The following is a 14,356-nucleotide window of genomic DNA, read 5'->3' as shown; positions in this document are numbered from 1 at the left end:
TGTGGAGCACTGGCAGCCACTAACAGCCTCATGTCCTATTCTAGCTATGATAGGTTCTGGGTTCACCGTAACCCAGGACTGGATAAACATTTTTGAAAGATGGATCGATGGTTTATTAAGCCCCTGGAAGTACCCTTCTGTTATACCTTAGGTATTTAAGCAGAATTAGTGCAATGAAATATTAAGCCAGGTAAGCACTGTAAATCACAGCAGTACTTTGCCCCTAGTCAACTCTTAAACAATATTGTTGAAATAAGTTTGAGTTTATAACAATAACCCTTTAAAGAAAGCAGAAATAAATGTTTAATAATAATATAGCACCACTTGCTTTATTTCCTTATATGGTTTTGCAGAATCGTTCTGCACTTTTTCTTGTGAAGGTTCTGCGTCATGAAAGTTAAAGCCTTGTGCCCTCTGCACCCACACAGTACGAGTGTCAAATTAATCTGGTTGTCTTGCAATTCTTATGTAAAAAAACTACTATTTTGCAGATTACTTTGTAATAGATTTCCTTCTTCTTTTTTTAATTAAAATTGACTACATAAATCCTTCAACTCCACTACCCATCAAGGCAATCCTCATGATTCTAGCAGTGCACAGCTGACTGATGTTCTGCAGTTCTTAAAAATGCATGAAACTTGCAGGATAAAAATAAAACAACTGCTTTCAAGAAAATACTGAAATTCTGTGTTCATATTACTGAAACATACAGGTTTAAGAGACAACGTGAAGTAGGGAGAGGGATTGGTGGGGGTGGGGGGGATTAAGGGCACTGTCAGCATAACATCATAAAGACGGCCCCAATGTCCATTTGCCATGGATTATGTAGCATTCTGGCACTAAAAAGGACCCATAATCTGATTAAGTTTTCACATCAGACTAATGAGTGAATCTTCTCTGAAAGCATTACTGACGCATAGCCTGGCATTTCATCGTCAAGCGAAAAACGCCCGGCGTCCATAGCGCCACATTAGTGCGTTACGGGTTCGTAAGGTCCACCTTAACATGTCATGTGCCGCTTAATGCGTTGTTCCTCGCATCAGTAATGCATCATAAGGTCACAATACAATGTTGCATCTTTCTGCAACTTTACAGCAGGGCTGGACAGTCAGTTGGCGTTCAGGGCATTTTCAAGGTGGGCCGATGGGTATGTGAGCCCCCCCCCCCTTCCCAGTCAGCAAAATTTACTGCACAGCAAAAGTTATGGGGGCCCCTGCTCTGTAAAATTTACTGTGGTGGTCCAAGGAAACTTTTAAAACACAATACCTCAATCTCTGGAGTCCTTCAAACCTTAGTTAAAAATATACAAAGAAATCTATGCAGGGATCCTGCTAGATAGTTTGGGCCCCATGAATGCATATCATATTGGGCCACAAACCCACACCAATGCAGTTATGTTCCAAATTTTTTATTGTCCTAATCTGCCCCCCTTTATGGCGCCACATTACAGTTTCAACCAAATGTTATGTGTTAAAAAAAAAATGTGCACCGAATTCTTTAACAAGCAAACATTAACGAAAACTTAATTAAATGTTGATTGTCGGTTTCAAATTGTTGCTAGTTACATATATAGAATTTCTCATTGTTCTGCTAATATCTGGGAAAATCGGGCTCAGGGATCGGGATGGAAAGGCATGTTCATGTCCTATGGCACACTTTTTTTATGTTAGTTTCCAACAACAGAAAAGTACAAAACATTAATGCACGTCTCATTTGTACCCCGTCAAGCTGCTTTCCAAGCTTTCTAGACCTCCCATTGAAATACATTCAGCAACATCTAGCTAAATAATGGGATTACCTCAGCAATGGGACTGCAATAATCTCATTTAGTCAGAGAATTTGTGTGCCAGAAGGTAGAAATTTAGGATCCAGACATGTTGCTCAATGAGTGCCAAGGAGCCACCAGCAGTATCGTCAAACACGCTATTTAATAGAAGTTTGCATTGTTTGTATAAATACAAATGATTCTTATTAAACAGCATGACTGACTCGTGCAATACAAATAGGCATATGGATCAAAACCTTTATTAGATTTCATAAATCACTGCAGAAAATCAAGCTTGGCAATAAAATTAAAATTATGCAAAATTATCCACTACATTCCAGCAGTTTCTATAAATGTACTCTAAGGTGGTACTTGCTAATACCAAAACATTTCTCTCATCCAGTCACAGTGCTCTTTAAAATGGAAATACTTTAATTTAAGGTTGAATTAAAACACGACGACATTTAATATTCAGAATAATTAAAATCTGATAGGGATTCACATCGTTTAGCTGGTACGCTCATTTTTGATAGGTTTGAAGGGTGGGGAAAAACCCTATTTAGCTGATCTGGGTCACTTAGGTAAGTTTACCTTAATTAAAAACAAAATAACTAACAGCACATGACTAGTCGAAGTGTAAACTCTGCTGTTGGCAAAAACTGTATGGATGGACCTCCAAGGGCTCCAGCAGCTGTAGTGGCCTCGCTTGCCCAGTAGGGGGACCCCCTGCACGTGACATTGCAAAGATTTGCAAGTTGTAGGGTGCAGATGGGAAATGGGGTGGGGTACAAGGCATTTAAAGTCTAGCACAGTCTGCAAAGACCAACACAAGTTCCTTTGCTCAATGCACCAGTGCTCTCTCAGCCAAAACACGACCCATGGTCACCCCCCCCCCCCCACTGGCATTGTTTGGCACCCGACCCATGTAAACCTGACCCCGATTTGCATAATTTATTCAGGTATATCTCAGAAACCAGAGTTTCTGCCATCTAGAGGCTGTACGGCACAAAAAAAAATAAATAAAAAAAAAAAAAAAAAACATTCGCTGTGAAAAACACAGAACCTTCAGAATCACCTGGGGTGGGGGGGTATGTACTGTCATGCACTGGCGGGGGGGGGCAGGCAGTGAGCAGATGGGCGAATTCATGAGAAAACACTGTATGCTAAAAACCGCTAGCATCCAGCATGAGGTCAAGGCGGGTCGGGGGGTGGGGTGGGGGGGTATGTACTGTCATGCACTGGCGGGGGGGGGGTTGGTCTTACCCGCACTGGCATGGGAGGAGTGGGAGGCATTGGTTAATGGTACAATGTGCAATACAATTATCTGGGAGAGGAAAATGAACTCCCCCTAAAATAAAATTAGTCGTGGGAAAACTGAGCCACACCCCCCACAACAGACCAGCACATACACTCAAAAAACTTTTTGGCCTGGCTAATCTCTCCCTCTCTCTCTCACACACACACACACACACACACACACACACACACACACACCTTGAAATGCTTTATACACATTGACACTAATGTACATCACAATGTTACCAAAGCTTTGCAAATGACCACATAAAAGGATTGACACCTAAGTGTGTGTGTGTACACACACACACACACACACACACACACACACACACACACACACACACACACACACACTCTCTCTGAAGTGCTTTAAAAACATAACTGATAAATTATTTTATGTGCAAACTGGGACGGGGCAACAAAAAGTCAGAAAACAGACATGAAATCGAACCCCTCCCCCATCCCAACCCAACCTCGATGAACAAAACCAGAAACCATCTGGGCTCCGGACTTTTCTGTAATGCACGTCTGGTGCAGGTTCTGGCGGGGGCTGGCTGGGGGCAGGGGGGCGGCCTGATGAACAGCGTGGCAGTCGCCTTCCATGCATCACGTCTGCGCCAGCTGCAGCTCCTCCAGGCCGTGTTTGCCCAGGTGGTAACGGGCCAGGTCCTTCCGCGTCACCAGTCCCACCACCTGGGCACCGGGAACATGATTGGTAGATAGAAGGCGGCATAGATAGCTGGTCATGTGACCAGGAAGGGGCGGGGGCTCAAGCACAGGAAGCCAGGGTAACAACCTTGATCTAGATAAATGGCCCAATGGCCAAAGGCTGAAAACCGATGCAGTAATTTTAGAATTTTACAATGAGAATGAAGATACGTGCTGAAGATGCCGATGGCCAGATGGCCTCGCAAGACAGACGTACCTGGTTGTCACTGTCCACCACAATGAGGTGCCGCAGACCAAGGGCCCTGAACAGCTTGAAGACACGAGGAAGGGACGTCTCCTGAAAGAGACACAATGACAGTCGCAGAACATGACTGTTTAGTCAGATCTGTCTCTGGTTCATTTTATAAACTCAAGGACCAAGACCAAGGCTGAGACTCATACCTGCGTGACAGTGTAGGGTGTGGGATTCATGAACTCTGTCAGGTCCATCATGCACTCCCTCTCGTCTTGGGACACGTGGATGGACTGGATCGGGGGGAAGCGAGGGTAGGCGTCCCGGAAGTCCTTCAGCTGCAGTTTGCGCTGATTGAGACGAGAACGAGCCCGTTCCACAAACACCTGGTTGACAAGAGTTCACCGGTCACAACGTGGATGAGCACACTTCTAATTGGTTAGCTGCACTGCCATTCACAACCGTGCATACAGTAAGCAAACCCCTCATTGGTCACTGGCACTGCCAGTCACAGCCATGTATTCATTAAGCAAACCTCTCATTGGTCAGCTGCACAGCTATCATTCACAGGCATGCATATACACAAAGCACCCTGACAGATGTTAGTGTGGACAGACACGCTCCTTCTTCAGCTGACATCTGCAGGAATCATAGGTCACACTCACCTTGTGTTTCAGGAGCACGATAAGCTGGGAACGCAGGATTAAGCCACAGATTTTCCCTGGCTAAAAGCACAAAATTCAGATTAGTGAAGCCCCAAAGTACACCATGTGACAAATCTCCAGAACAAATCACCCCTAGTGGGAGGGACATACCTCACAGCCATCACTCAACCTGGAGACTACAGGGAACCCGTTGTGATTGGTCGAGGTGTTGCTGAGCACATCCACAATAGTGCCCACCTTCTCCACCAGGTTGAAGCAGGTCACTGGAGAGCTCATGACCTCCCTGAATGGACAGACACACCAAACTCGAATATACAGTGAGAATGAAGCACCAATGTCTTGCTAAATGCATGTACTGGGCTCTTTGTGGCATTAGCAGGGGAGCTCCTGTAGGGGGTGATCTACCTGGCAGTCAGGGAGTGGGAGGTGGCTGGGGCATCCCAGTGCAGGAAGGGCACACTTTGCAGCTTGATGTGGATGTCATATAGCCCCTGTGGGGATATTCGAGACACTCAGAAGAGCTTAAGGTCACATCTGCACAACATTCACAAGCTGCCCCCCCCCCCTCCCCTGCCACCCCATGAAGTTCTACTTCCTCTAAGCAGATTCTGCTGGCACATTGAGGAACAGGGAAGCGGAACGAGCTGTCGCAGCACTAAGTGCCACCTTGAGTTAGACAGCTGTGCAAAAACAATAACGGAAGGGTTCTCAAAAGTCAGTCACTGGAAGGACAGATACAGAAGACGGCGTCAGACTGGTGGCTGGCTGCACCACCCACACTAAAAGCAAACATGAGACCGGAGCAGTTAATGAGACATGACTGGCCCCGATTCCATGTTCTGCACAGTCTGAAAGGCGATGAGGCCATCACTCATTGACTAGCTCTGTGAGCTGAACACATAATGCCAATGGACCAACCCGCTCCAACCTGCCACGTCAACACTGACCTCCACGAAATAATCGCCCACGATCTTCGCTGTCATCAGAACCAGCATTATGGGCAGGCCATAGGTGACGTTTCCGGTGGCTTCCACCATGATGACAGTCAGGCTGAGGGTCATCCTCACGATGCCACCTGGAAAAGACGTTTGTCAACAGACGCGAACCCGGAGCCTCATGTGCCTCCGTGCACCTCTAGACGAGCTCTGAAAGCAGGCTGACCCTTGACATCACGGACACTCACCAAGCTGGGCGGCGGCTCCGATGAGAGCGTACTTCCCAGGGTCGGCCAACGTCTGTCAAACGAAATGCCACAAATCATAAAACATGCTCATTCAAAAACTTCGAGGGGCTTAACTTCCACCAAACATTGTGTTAAACTACATCTATGTCGACACGATGCTGGGTATCCCAGCTTCCCCAGGACTGGAAGGAAATCGATACAGCACTAACCAATAAGGCACCTTCAAAGAATCATGTGACTGCCTAAAGACTAAATCTGATTGGACAATACAAAGAGGAAAATCAATCTAAAGCAGGTGTTGAAGGAGGCCCTCTGACTTTTAAAGGCCTTGTTTGACCTCCTTAATAGATCAAAACCTGCTATGCTTCCATTAAAGTTTTGCACAAATAAGCAAATTTGTTGACAAAGTGAAATTGTGAAAAGGGTGTTTCCATTAAGTGACATCATGGAAATAATACTTGCCGTTTATGATTCCGTGCCTCAACATGGATTGAGCTTTTCATGAGATACGTTCACAAAATCGGCTTCCATTTCAGTCTTGCAAATCGTTTTTCATCGACTCGCCACAAAAACCACTTCAATCAAACAAACATTTTTTCCACAGTGTCTGAGGGTTTGTTTTCCTGAAATTTGAGCGTCCCCATCAACGGATTTTCAGTTTTGCTTCTTCAAAATCAAGGTCAGCGGAAATGGCGCTACTGTGAAGTCTCTCTCTGCTGGGGGATGAGTTCCGCTATTATAACCGCCCCTCTGCCAGCGGACGCCGCCGCCTTACTGGCTATACAGCGCTTCCCCAGGAATGGCGACCCGGCCTGATGTACCTGTATGGAATTGTGCGGCGTAATGGAGGCCAGCAGGATGCCAAAGAGCCGCCCCCAGGCGGCGCCGATGAGCAGCGAGGGGATGAAGACCCCGGCGGACACGGTCAGGCCGTATGTCCAGCAGGCCAGGAAGAAGTAGGTAATGGTGAAGATTCCCAAGGTCACGGGATTGTAGGAACCTGCCGAGGGGGATAGGAATTCATCAGTGTTTCCCAATCTGGACCCATGGACGGTCCACGTTTTTGCTAAAATGTTGATCGTGTGGCAGGGAGCTGGGTCATCTGTGGGTTCCTGAGGCCTGGATTAGGAAACGCTAAACTAGCGAACCCAGCTAGTTTTACTTGATTCGCCCTTGTAATGAGTATACAGGTTTACAGAAATTATTTCATGATGAGTGGCAATTTTAATACGATCATTTCCATTTCTCTACCGCAAAATATTTTCTACCTGTTGTAAAGTGTAATTTGAAGCCAATCAAGACCAAGTCAAGATACTTTGGTACCTCTTTTGTCCACTAGAGGGCAGAGATGAATAGTTTAGTGCTGATCAAACTTGACTTCGGTGGCATTTGTCAGGGCACTTAAGATTCAAGATTCAAGATTCAAAGAACTTGATTCAAAGAATCAAAGATTCAAAGAAGCGCACCCGTTCTTCCCCTCTGTATCTCCTTGATGCTGCTGCCCAGGCAGGGTGACATTCCCTCTTATCCCGAACGAGGGAAGCCTTGAATAATTGAGGAGGATTGTGTGTGCGGGTTTAGCTGACTGTCTGGGAAAACCATCAGCCAAAAGCGGCCCGTAAACAAACCTACGACACGACAGAGGAGTCTGACTGTTCAAACAGCTGCCCCGGACCTAGCCGAGTCACCACCCGCCTGTCACCAATATCAAACACAGGTGTTCATTCTGAAGATGGACAACGGACTGAAATTGAAATCTCTTCCAGAGGAAGGGCCCAGCAGGGGCGACCAATCCTGCTTCAGGTCACGACCCGTAACGTGTGCTGGAAGCTCCACGGACCTGCGGGGCTGTGGAACAGGCTGCGGACACTCCTCTCCGGGGTGTTGAAGACGGCTGTGGCCATGGAATTGTACTCGCCATCAGCACAGAACAGCTGTGAGGGGGATAAGTGGAGGTTCAGGCCTGAGGACGGAGTAAACGCCCTCTCACCTGTTCAACCAATAAAATTAAACCTCCTGGAGCTCAAGTCACCTCATTTGCCGTCTCCCAGACACTGGCAGGTTGAGTCCCGCCTCCCACAGACCACACCCCTCTGAAACCCCACCCACCACAGACCCCACCTCCAACTGCCTTACCTGCAAGGGGTATTCCTCCAGCTGATCCTCCCCCAGGGGCTGGCAGTCGTCAGAGAAGTAGATCATAGTGAAGGACACGGTGGCCGTCACGGCGGCAACCAGCACGGCCTCCATCACCTGCAGGCAGGGCCGGTGGATATACCTGGGGGGGGGGGGGGGGCATTGTTGTGGGACAACTTTCATTTGCATCAAACCAGTGTGGGGCAGGTTCAAGGTCAGCTCCACAGTCTCGGGATATGTGTCAATATAATTTGAAGTGTTTAGATGGAGAGAGGAGCAAGTTTCAGACAGACCAGGCCTCACACACAGGCAGACACACACACAGGCAGACACACACACACACACAGGCAGACACACACACACACACAGGCAGACACACACACACACACACACAGGCAGACACACACACACACACACACACAGGCAGACACACACACACACACACACACAGGCAGACACACACACACACACACACACACACACACACACATAGACACACACACACACACACATAGACACACACACACACACACATAGACACACACACACACACACACACACACACACACACACACACAGGCACACCTGATCCTGAGGATGGTGAGCCAGTAGTTCAGGACGTTGAACAGTGCTCCAAGCAATCCACCTGCGGGGGTGAAGGAGACATGGGCACGACGTGAGAAAACCAGAAACAGAACCGGTCCGTTAAAATGTAAAAGAGCAAGGCTTAGGTTTCCACAATAAGACTCTCTCTCACCGAAGGCTCCCATGATGATAAACAGAGGAATCTCATATAGGTAGTACTCTGTGCTCTGGGGAGGGGGGCGTAAAAAAGAAAAATCAATACCCAGAATCCTCCAGTCAAACATGCAAATGATGACATCACACCCTCAAGGACTACACACATGGGGGACCACTTGTTCACCTTATTTTATATATATTTTAAAAAATGGCGGACGTGTTGTGATCCTACGGCAACTTTTCATTTTAGGAAGCATACAGTAGGCTTCCGGAGTGAAGGTTCCCAAAAACCTCAGGCAGCGAAGGTCAAATTCTGTTGCAAAAAAATAAAAAATAAACAGTCGTGTCTGCTTAGCATTTAACCTGCTGCAGGCGCCTCTCTTGTAACAAGAAACATCCACAGCCATCGCTGACAAGTCTACCTAGCCAGGACATTCAACTAAAACCGGCACGGAATTCATATCCACCGAGATGATCACTATATTTCCAGCCCAGGGGGACTCCCAGGAAAGTCATGTGCTGGGGGGGGGGCTGTGTCCAAGCCCCCCAATGAACCTTTCACGTTTTCCTTTCCGACCCGTGTGACCAGAAGGCAGGTAAAAATACATCACTTCTCATGTGACAGAGTATCGAGTCAAACCCCTTCTGGAAATAACAGCTCATCCTTTTCTCTCACCGTTGTTTCCGCATAAAGCTCACAGATCAGCCCCTTCTTGAACGGCTCAGACGGGAATGACCAAAATGTGTTCGGGAATAGTGTGAGCTTGGTATAATTTTGACCAAAATCCAGAATGAGACCACCGTCCTTCCCCCAAACGAGGTGATGATTATAAAATGCTCTCCACTCTAAGCTGTCCAACCGTCCATAAACATCACATTTTCTCCACTGGTTCCCTGCCTCCCGTTAGTCAATGTCAGAGGGTAATAGCTGACAGCATCCCATTGGCCAAGATAACTGGATCAACTACCGACGCCCAATAATCTAATGACTTTCAAGATTTTGTCTACAAACTTTTAAAAAAGGGACAATCCGCATCACAAAACCGACAGTAAGGGGAAACTTACATCGCTGTCAAAGCGTCCAAAGTTGATGAGACCCGGGTTACTAAAATCTCCCGGCTTGTTGTGGTAGATACTCATGAAGAAGTTCAGGGTGAAGGTCGAGATCATGGAAGCGAAGAACTGAAAGATACGGGTCACTAAATGGTTACATTATACCAGAGCTCCGTGGCGAGGGAAGGAGATACGGTATGCTAATCGGAAACGTCACTCACGATTCTCCAGGTCAGCATCTGGTTCCAGAAGGAGGCTCCCTCCTCCAAGCTGAAAAGGACACCACCTGCAAGTCCAGAAACCTTCAGAAACTGCTGCATGACTGCATTACTCACAGATTAGCGCCACTAAACTGGAAATATTCAGCAAAGGCCATATAGGGGTCTCCATTACAAGGATAAGGCTCCTTTAGTGAGACTCCATGCCTTTATTATGACATTTTTTCCTGGATTATTCATCGACACAGAGCCACCATGAACTTCCATATCCTGAAACCTAAAAAGCAATGACCTTCTTTATCAGTCATGGCTTCCCTTCTTGGGAAGGGGGACCCTGATGGGGGTACCATCAGATTCTGGAGGCGTGGAACTGATCTGAGATCAGAGGTTCAGGTCTTACCCACAGGAGCTCCGAAAGCGGCAGACACCCCTGCAGCCGCGCCCGCCGATACAAAGTCCCTCTTCTCTGTGTCCCGGCGGAAGTATTCGAAGATCTGCAGATGAATCAGACTCAGGGTTCTGCTCTCAAAAGAAGCTTTGAGCGCCATTGTGGAAGCCCGTGCAGCCGGAGCTCACGCAGAAGACTTCAGGAGAGGATTTTTAGTGTTTATGATCTGAGAGATTTCATTCATCTGACACAAATTCCTCACAAACTGGTGACCGAGTTGAGGGCTTCTATAGAGCCTCAGGAAAGATGGACGAGACCCTATGCGTAACTCTTAATGTAGACAAAGACAACAAGACCACGGAGAAACTGACCTTGAAGTCCCTCTTCAGAGATGTGCTCCTGCCTTGGGAAATGCCAGCCGCCACCACAGCACCCGAGTGGATCATGGGTCCTTCCTTCAGACACATGGGGGGTGGGGGGGGGGCAGAGATGCTTACCACCATTTTGGCCAAAGTGGTCCTTGACTGTACGGTGGTACGGAATGGAATCTCTCACCTTCCCCACGGCGAGGCCGCCGACCACTGAACAAATCACTCCACAGACCTTCACCACGAGAGTCTGGGCACAGGGGATGGGGGGGGGGGGGGGGGGGGGGGGGGCAGTGATGTCATCTAATGACTCAGTTTTACTGCTTTTGTCCTACTCTACTACATTAAGGTTATCTGGCCTTGCAGCAATGACCAGGCAAACAGGGAAATTAATGGTATTGTGGATCTGACCAGACAAGTCATTCACAGAATCACCACACCCAGGAGGGGTTGAGGGGATGAGGTAACACACCAGCACATTACCTTAAGACGCACAACACGGGGTATTTTCACACCATTCAGGTAACACTTTATCTGGGGAATTCCACTTCCAGCTGCAATCGGCTTAGAGACACAGAAAGAGAGCACCAATAAGCTGACCGGAAAAACGGGGATCAACCAATCGGTGACCAACGGGGCCTTCCAGTCCAGCCCTGCGCTGGTTCAGCCAATCAGACACCAGGTTGATAGTGAGGCTGTGCCTTACCTCGAAGAAGGCCACTATCACAGAGCCCACCATGACAAAAGCGGAGTTGAGCAGCACCCATAAGATCAGGGAGATGGACAATCCCCCTGTCTCTGTGAACCTTTCAATATCTGAGCGAAAACAGAAGAGGTTAAGGAAAAAAAAAAATCCAAGAGGCATCTAGGTCACGGACATTCGTCCCTGTTGGAAGGATACTCTGCTGAATGACTTGGTACTTGAGACCGGCCAGGTTCTCCACCACGATGTCGATGAAGCAGGCGATGAGGCCGGTGAGGATCCCAATGAGGGCACACACCAGCCAGCGACTCATCTCCAGGCACTTAAAGCCCTACAGAGGCCATGACCCGAGAAGATGGGGGGGGGGAACCATCATTAGCGTCAACGTTAGCGCCATTGTTAGCATCATTATTAGCATCATTATTAGCATCATTATTAGCATCATTATTAGCATCATTATTAGCATCAACGTTAGCGCTAACGTTAGCATCAATGTCAGTTTAGCGCCACCGTTAGCATCATCGTTAGCACTGACGCTAGTTAGGGCCTATCAACTACCCAACATCCAACACACTCTTACTGCATTCACCGTTTCCTCTAGTGAGGCATACTAAGCCACTGTAAAAAAAAATAAAATAAAACAATTCACAGTTATACCTTGCCCAATTATAAACCATAGTGTGGGCTCAATTTCTTACTCTATCCTACCCGTTATGAAGAAGACACGTCTTAAAGGATGATCCCCACCCCACCCCCATATTCCACCCAGATTTGTTTTACCGCATATCAGAAAATAACCAAAACAGAAATCGGTCAGCGGTCAGACCGACCATTTGGCTCATCCGTCTTTCCTCCTCCAGAAACAGCTGATTTTCACTGTTGTCATAGTCGAGGCTCTAAAACACACAAACATGGCCCTCACTGAACATGACAACATTCGTGGCAGGCGTTAAAATTCATCAAGGACCCCGGTTTATGTGGAAAAACTAAGCTGGCCCTTTACCTCATATTTCAGGGAAAGGAGCTTCTCGTTGTGTGGAATCTCCTTTGGCCGGGAAACAACAGACTCCTGCACACAGAATAATGCGAGAGCGATCATTAAGTTATCTAACTTGTCTGTGGGCCTAATCAAAAGCACACAAAGTAACCAGAAACACACACAAGGGATTTTCAATGAACCCTGCATGACTGGAGGGTGTTGTCCAAATACTGAGCGCTTTTATTTCGCAAGTTGCTGCACAGTAGGATTAACAGCTAAAGGTCTGCGAGAGGATGAGGGCGACTGGGTTTTTAAATCACTGCCTACACTTATTACCAAGAAACAGATTTGGTAGTTGCTCCAGGTTAACTAAAAAACAGGTCTTATCACAGCATTGACTCAAACGTTGCCTGACATCCTGTGCGTGTGCATGCAATTGCAGTTTTAAGTTTTTTTTTTTTTTTTGGATCTAAAAATCCAAATTAGCGCAATCTGCTGTGTGCAACAGCGACGGGAAGAGAAACGGACCACAGCGGTTCCCGCAGACTTACACGCGGGTCCGCGATTTCGTTATGTGTCGAGCAGTAAGGCACCAAATCTGGTCCACAAACAGCACGTGTGTCACATTACAGTAACTGTCACACTCTGAATCCAAAGCAGTATAATAAAAATAAAAGTTCTGATACAGCACATGCCGCAGCCAGCTACAAACAAATACCGACACGAAAAACCACAGCGGATCACAAAAAAATAGCATGAAAAAGAGGAAATTTGATAAACCTCCAAGATTACCTCTTCGTCTATTTCTTCTTCAAGGTCCACGGTGCTGAGCCTTCCTATATGAAAGAGCTTACCACCGGAAAACTGTGGACAGAGATAGGACGTTTTATTCAAGTAAAATCTCAAGTCAGTTAAACAATTGAGATAAAGCAAGGCAAGGTAACAAGAAAATACTTTACTGATCACAGGGGGGATCATTCTTTAAGGGACAACATTAAACATACAAACTCTAAATGTCATTTAATGAAATATAATGTAAGCAAGCTAAACAGTTAATGAATCATAATACTGTAAAAGAGTCAAAAGGTATCAGACGAAAAAGAAAGTTTACAAGTCTGGGAAAAGTTCAATTGAATCTGATACTTTCGCAACATAAACTGTATACTTTTACTCTAATTATGTAGCCTAACTTCGTCCCTTCGTGGATAATTAAAAAAAACAGAGTATGCGCCCAGTGTTAGGAGGATCAAGGATACAATGCCCAACTTAACCCACCAAGACTTCGCTACATTACCGCAATAAACATTACAGCAACAAACATGAAAGGGACTTAATTACCGTTATGTTAAGCATATCAGACAGATTATTAAAAAGTATCGCAGCGGGCTGGGGAACATTTGTCACGAATGAATAAGTCACTTATGGTTATGAAACTTGGCTTGTATTACAAATAACCAAAACTACACCACTTCGACAACTTGCTAATTAGAATGAGATTTGATCTTGCCTTGTTGGTAGCTAACAGAGGACTAACTGCAAGATACCAGGTAAACAAGCAAGTTACCTGTCTGGAATATCTTGCTGCGCCAGTGCCATTAAGCAGCGGAGTACCCTCCCCCTGGGCCGGCTCGTCACCCCGACTGGACCACGACACTTTCTTCGCGATGTTCGCCATAATGCTGGCACTGCACGGTGACTTCAGCCGTCCACCGTTTCTCCCGGGGCGTTTTTCTATCCCAGCAAGTCCGCTGCCCAGTCCTCCCTTGCAGAGCCGCACTTTCCAATATGACACTCACGTGACCAGCACTCACGTGACGAGGAAGCACCCAGACTACGGAAAGCCCCTCGCGACAAACAGGGTAGCAGCATAATTCGTTTTACAGCAGTCAAGCGGTATAGTGCTCAGCCAGTCAACTTGAAATTAATTAAAAGGAAATTAAACGCTGCTTCATCGGTC

At 46.8% G+C, this 14,356-nt stretch overlaps 1 protein-coding gene across 1 annotated transcript; it reads right to left on the bottom strand.

Moving 5' to 3' along the window:
* Positions 1–3,288: 3,288 nt before the first annotated feature.
* On the bottom strand, positions 3,289–14,301 carry clcn7 (chloride channel 7). Its single transcript, XM_023822021.2, has 25 exons — positions 13,964–14,301; positions 13,192–13,263; positions 12,424–12,489; positions 12,251–12,316; positions 11,619–11,751; positions 11,424–11,533; positions 11,201–11,281; positions 10,905–10,967; positions 10,721–10,804; positions 10,362–10,455; positions 9,965–10,029; positions 9,756–9,872; positions 8,707–8,761; positions 8,535–8,595; positions 7,950–8,091; positions 7,654–7,747; positions 6,635–6,813; positions 5,814–5,865; positions 5,578–5,705; positions 5,036–5,121; positions 4,781–4,913; positions 4,631–4,690; positions 4,175–4,351; positions 3,990–4,070; positions 3,289–3,757 (listed from the first exon to the last, which is right to left on the bottom strand). The coding sequence occupies exons 1-25, from the start codon at positions 14,072–14,074 to the stop codon at positions 3,671–3,673; spliced, it is 2,397 nt and encodes a 798-aa protein (XP_023677789.2). The 5' UTR covers positions 14,075–14,301; the 3' UTR covers positions 3,289–3,670.
* Between the last annotated feature and the right edge of the window lie 55 nt (positions 14,302–14,356).

Source organism: Paramormyrops kingsleyae, chromosome 22 (genome assembly GCF_048594095.1).
Source record: "Paramormyrops kingsleyae isolate MSU_618 chromosome 22, PKINGS_0.4, whole genome shotgun sequence".
Taxonomy (NCBI): Eukaryota; Metazoa; Chordata; class Actinopteri; order Osteoglossiformes; family Mormyridae; genus Paramormyrops; species Paramormyrops kingsleyae.
Note: the sequence above shows the minus strand (reverse complement) of the source record. Positions and strands in the feature narration are given on the sequence as shown.

Excerpts from the sequence above, each read along its gene's own strand:
- clcn7 (XM_023822021.2), bottom strand. The coding sequence starts at position 14,074 with ATGGCGAACATCGCGAAGAAAGTGTCGTGGTCCAGTCGGGGTGACGAG. Across the intron at positions 12,490-13,191 it reads AAGAAGAAATAGACGAAGAG|GAGTCTGTTGTTTCCCGGCC; the intron begins GTAATCTTGGAG and ends TTCTGTGTGCAG. Across the intron at positions 8,762-9,755 it reads TTGGACGCTTTGACAGCGAT|AGCACAGAGTACTACCTATA; the intron begins GTAAGTTTCCCC and ends CCCCCTCCCCAG.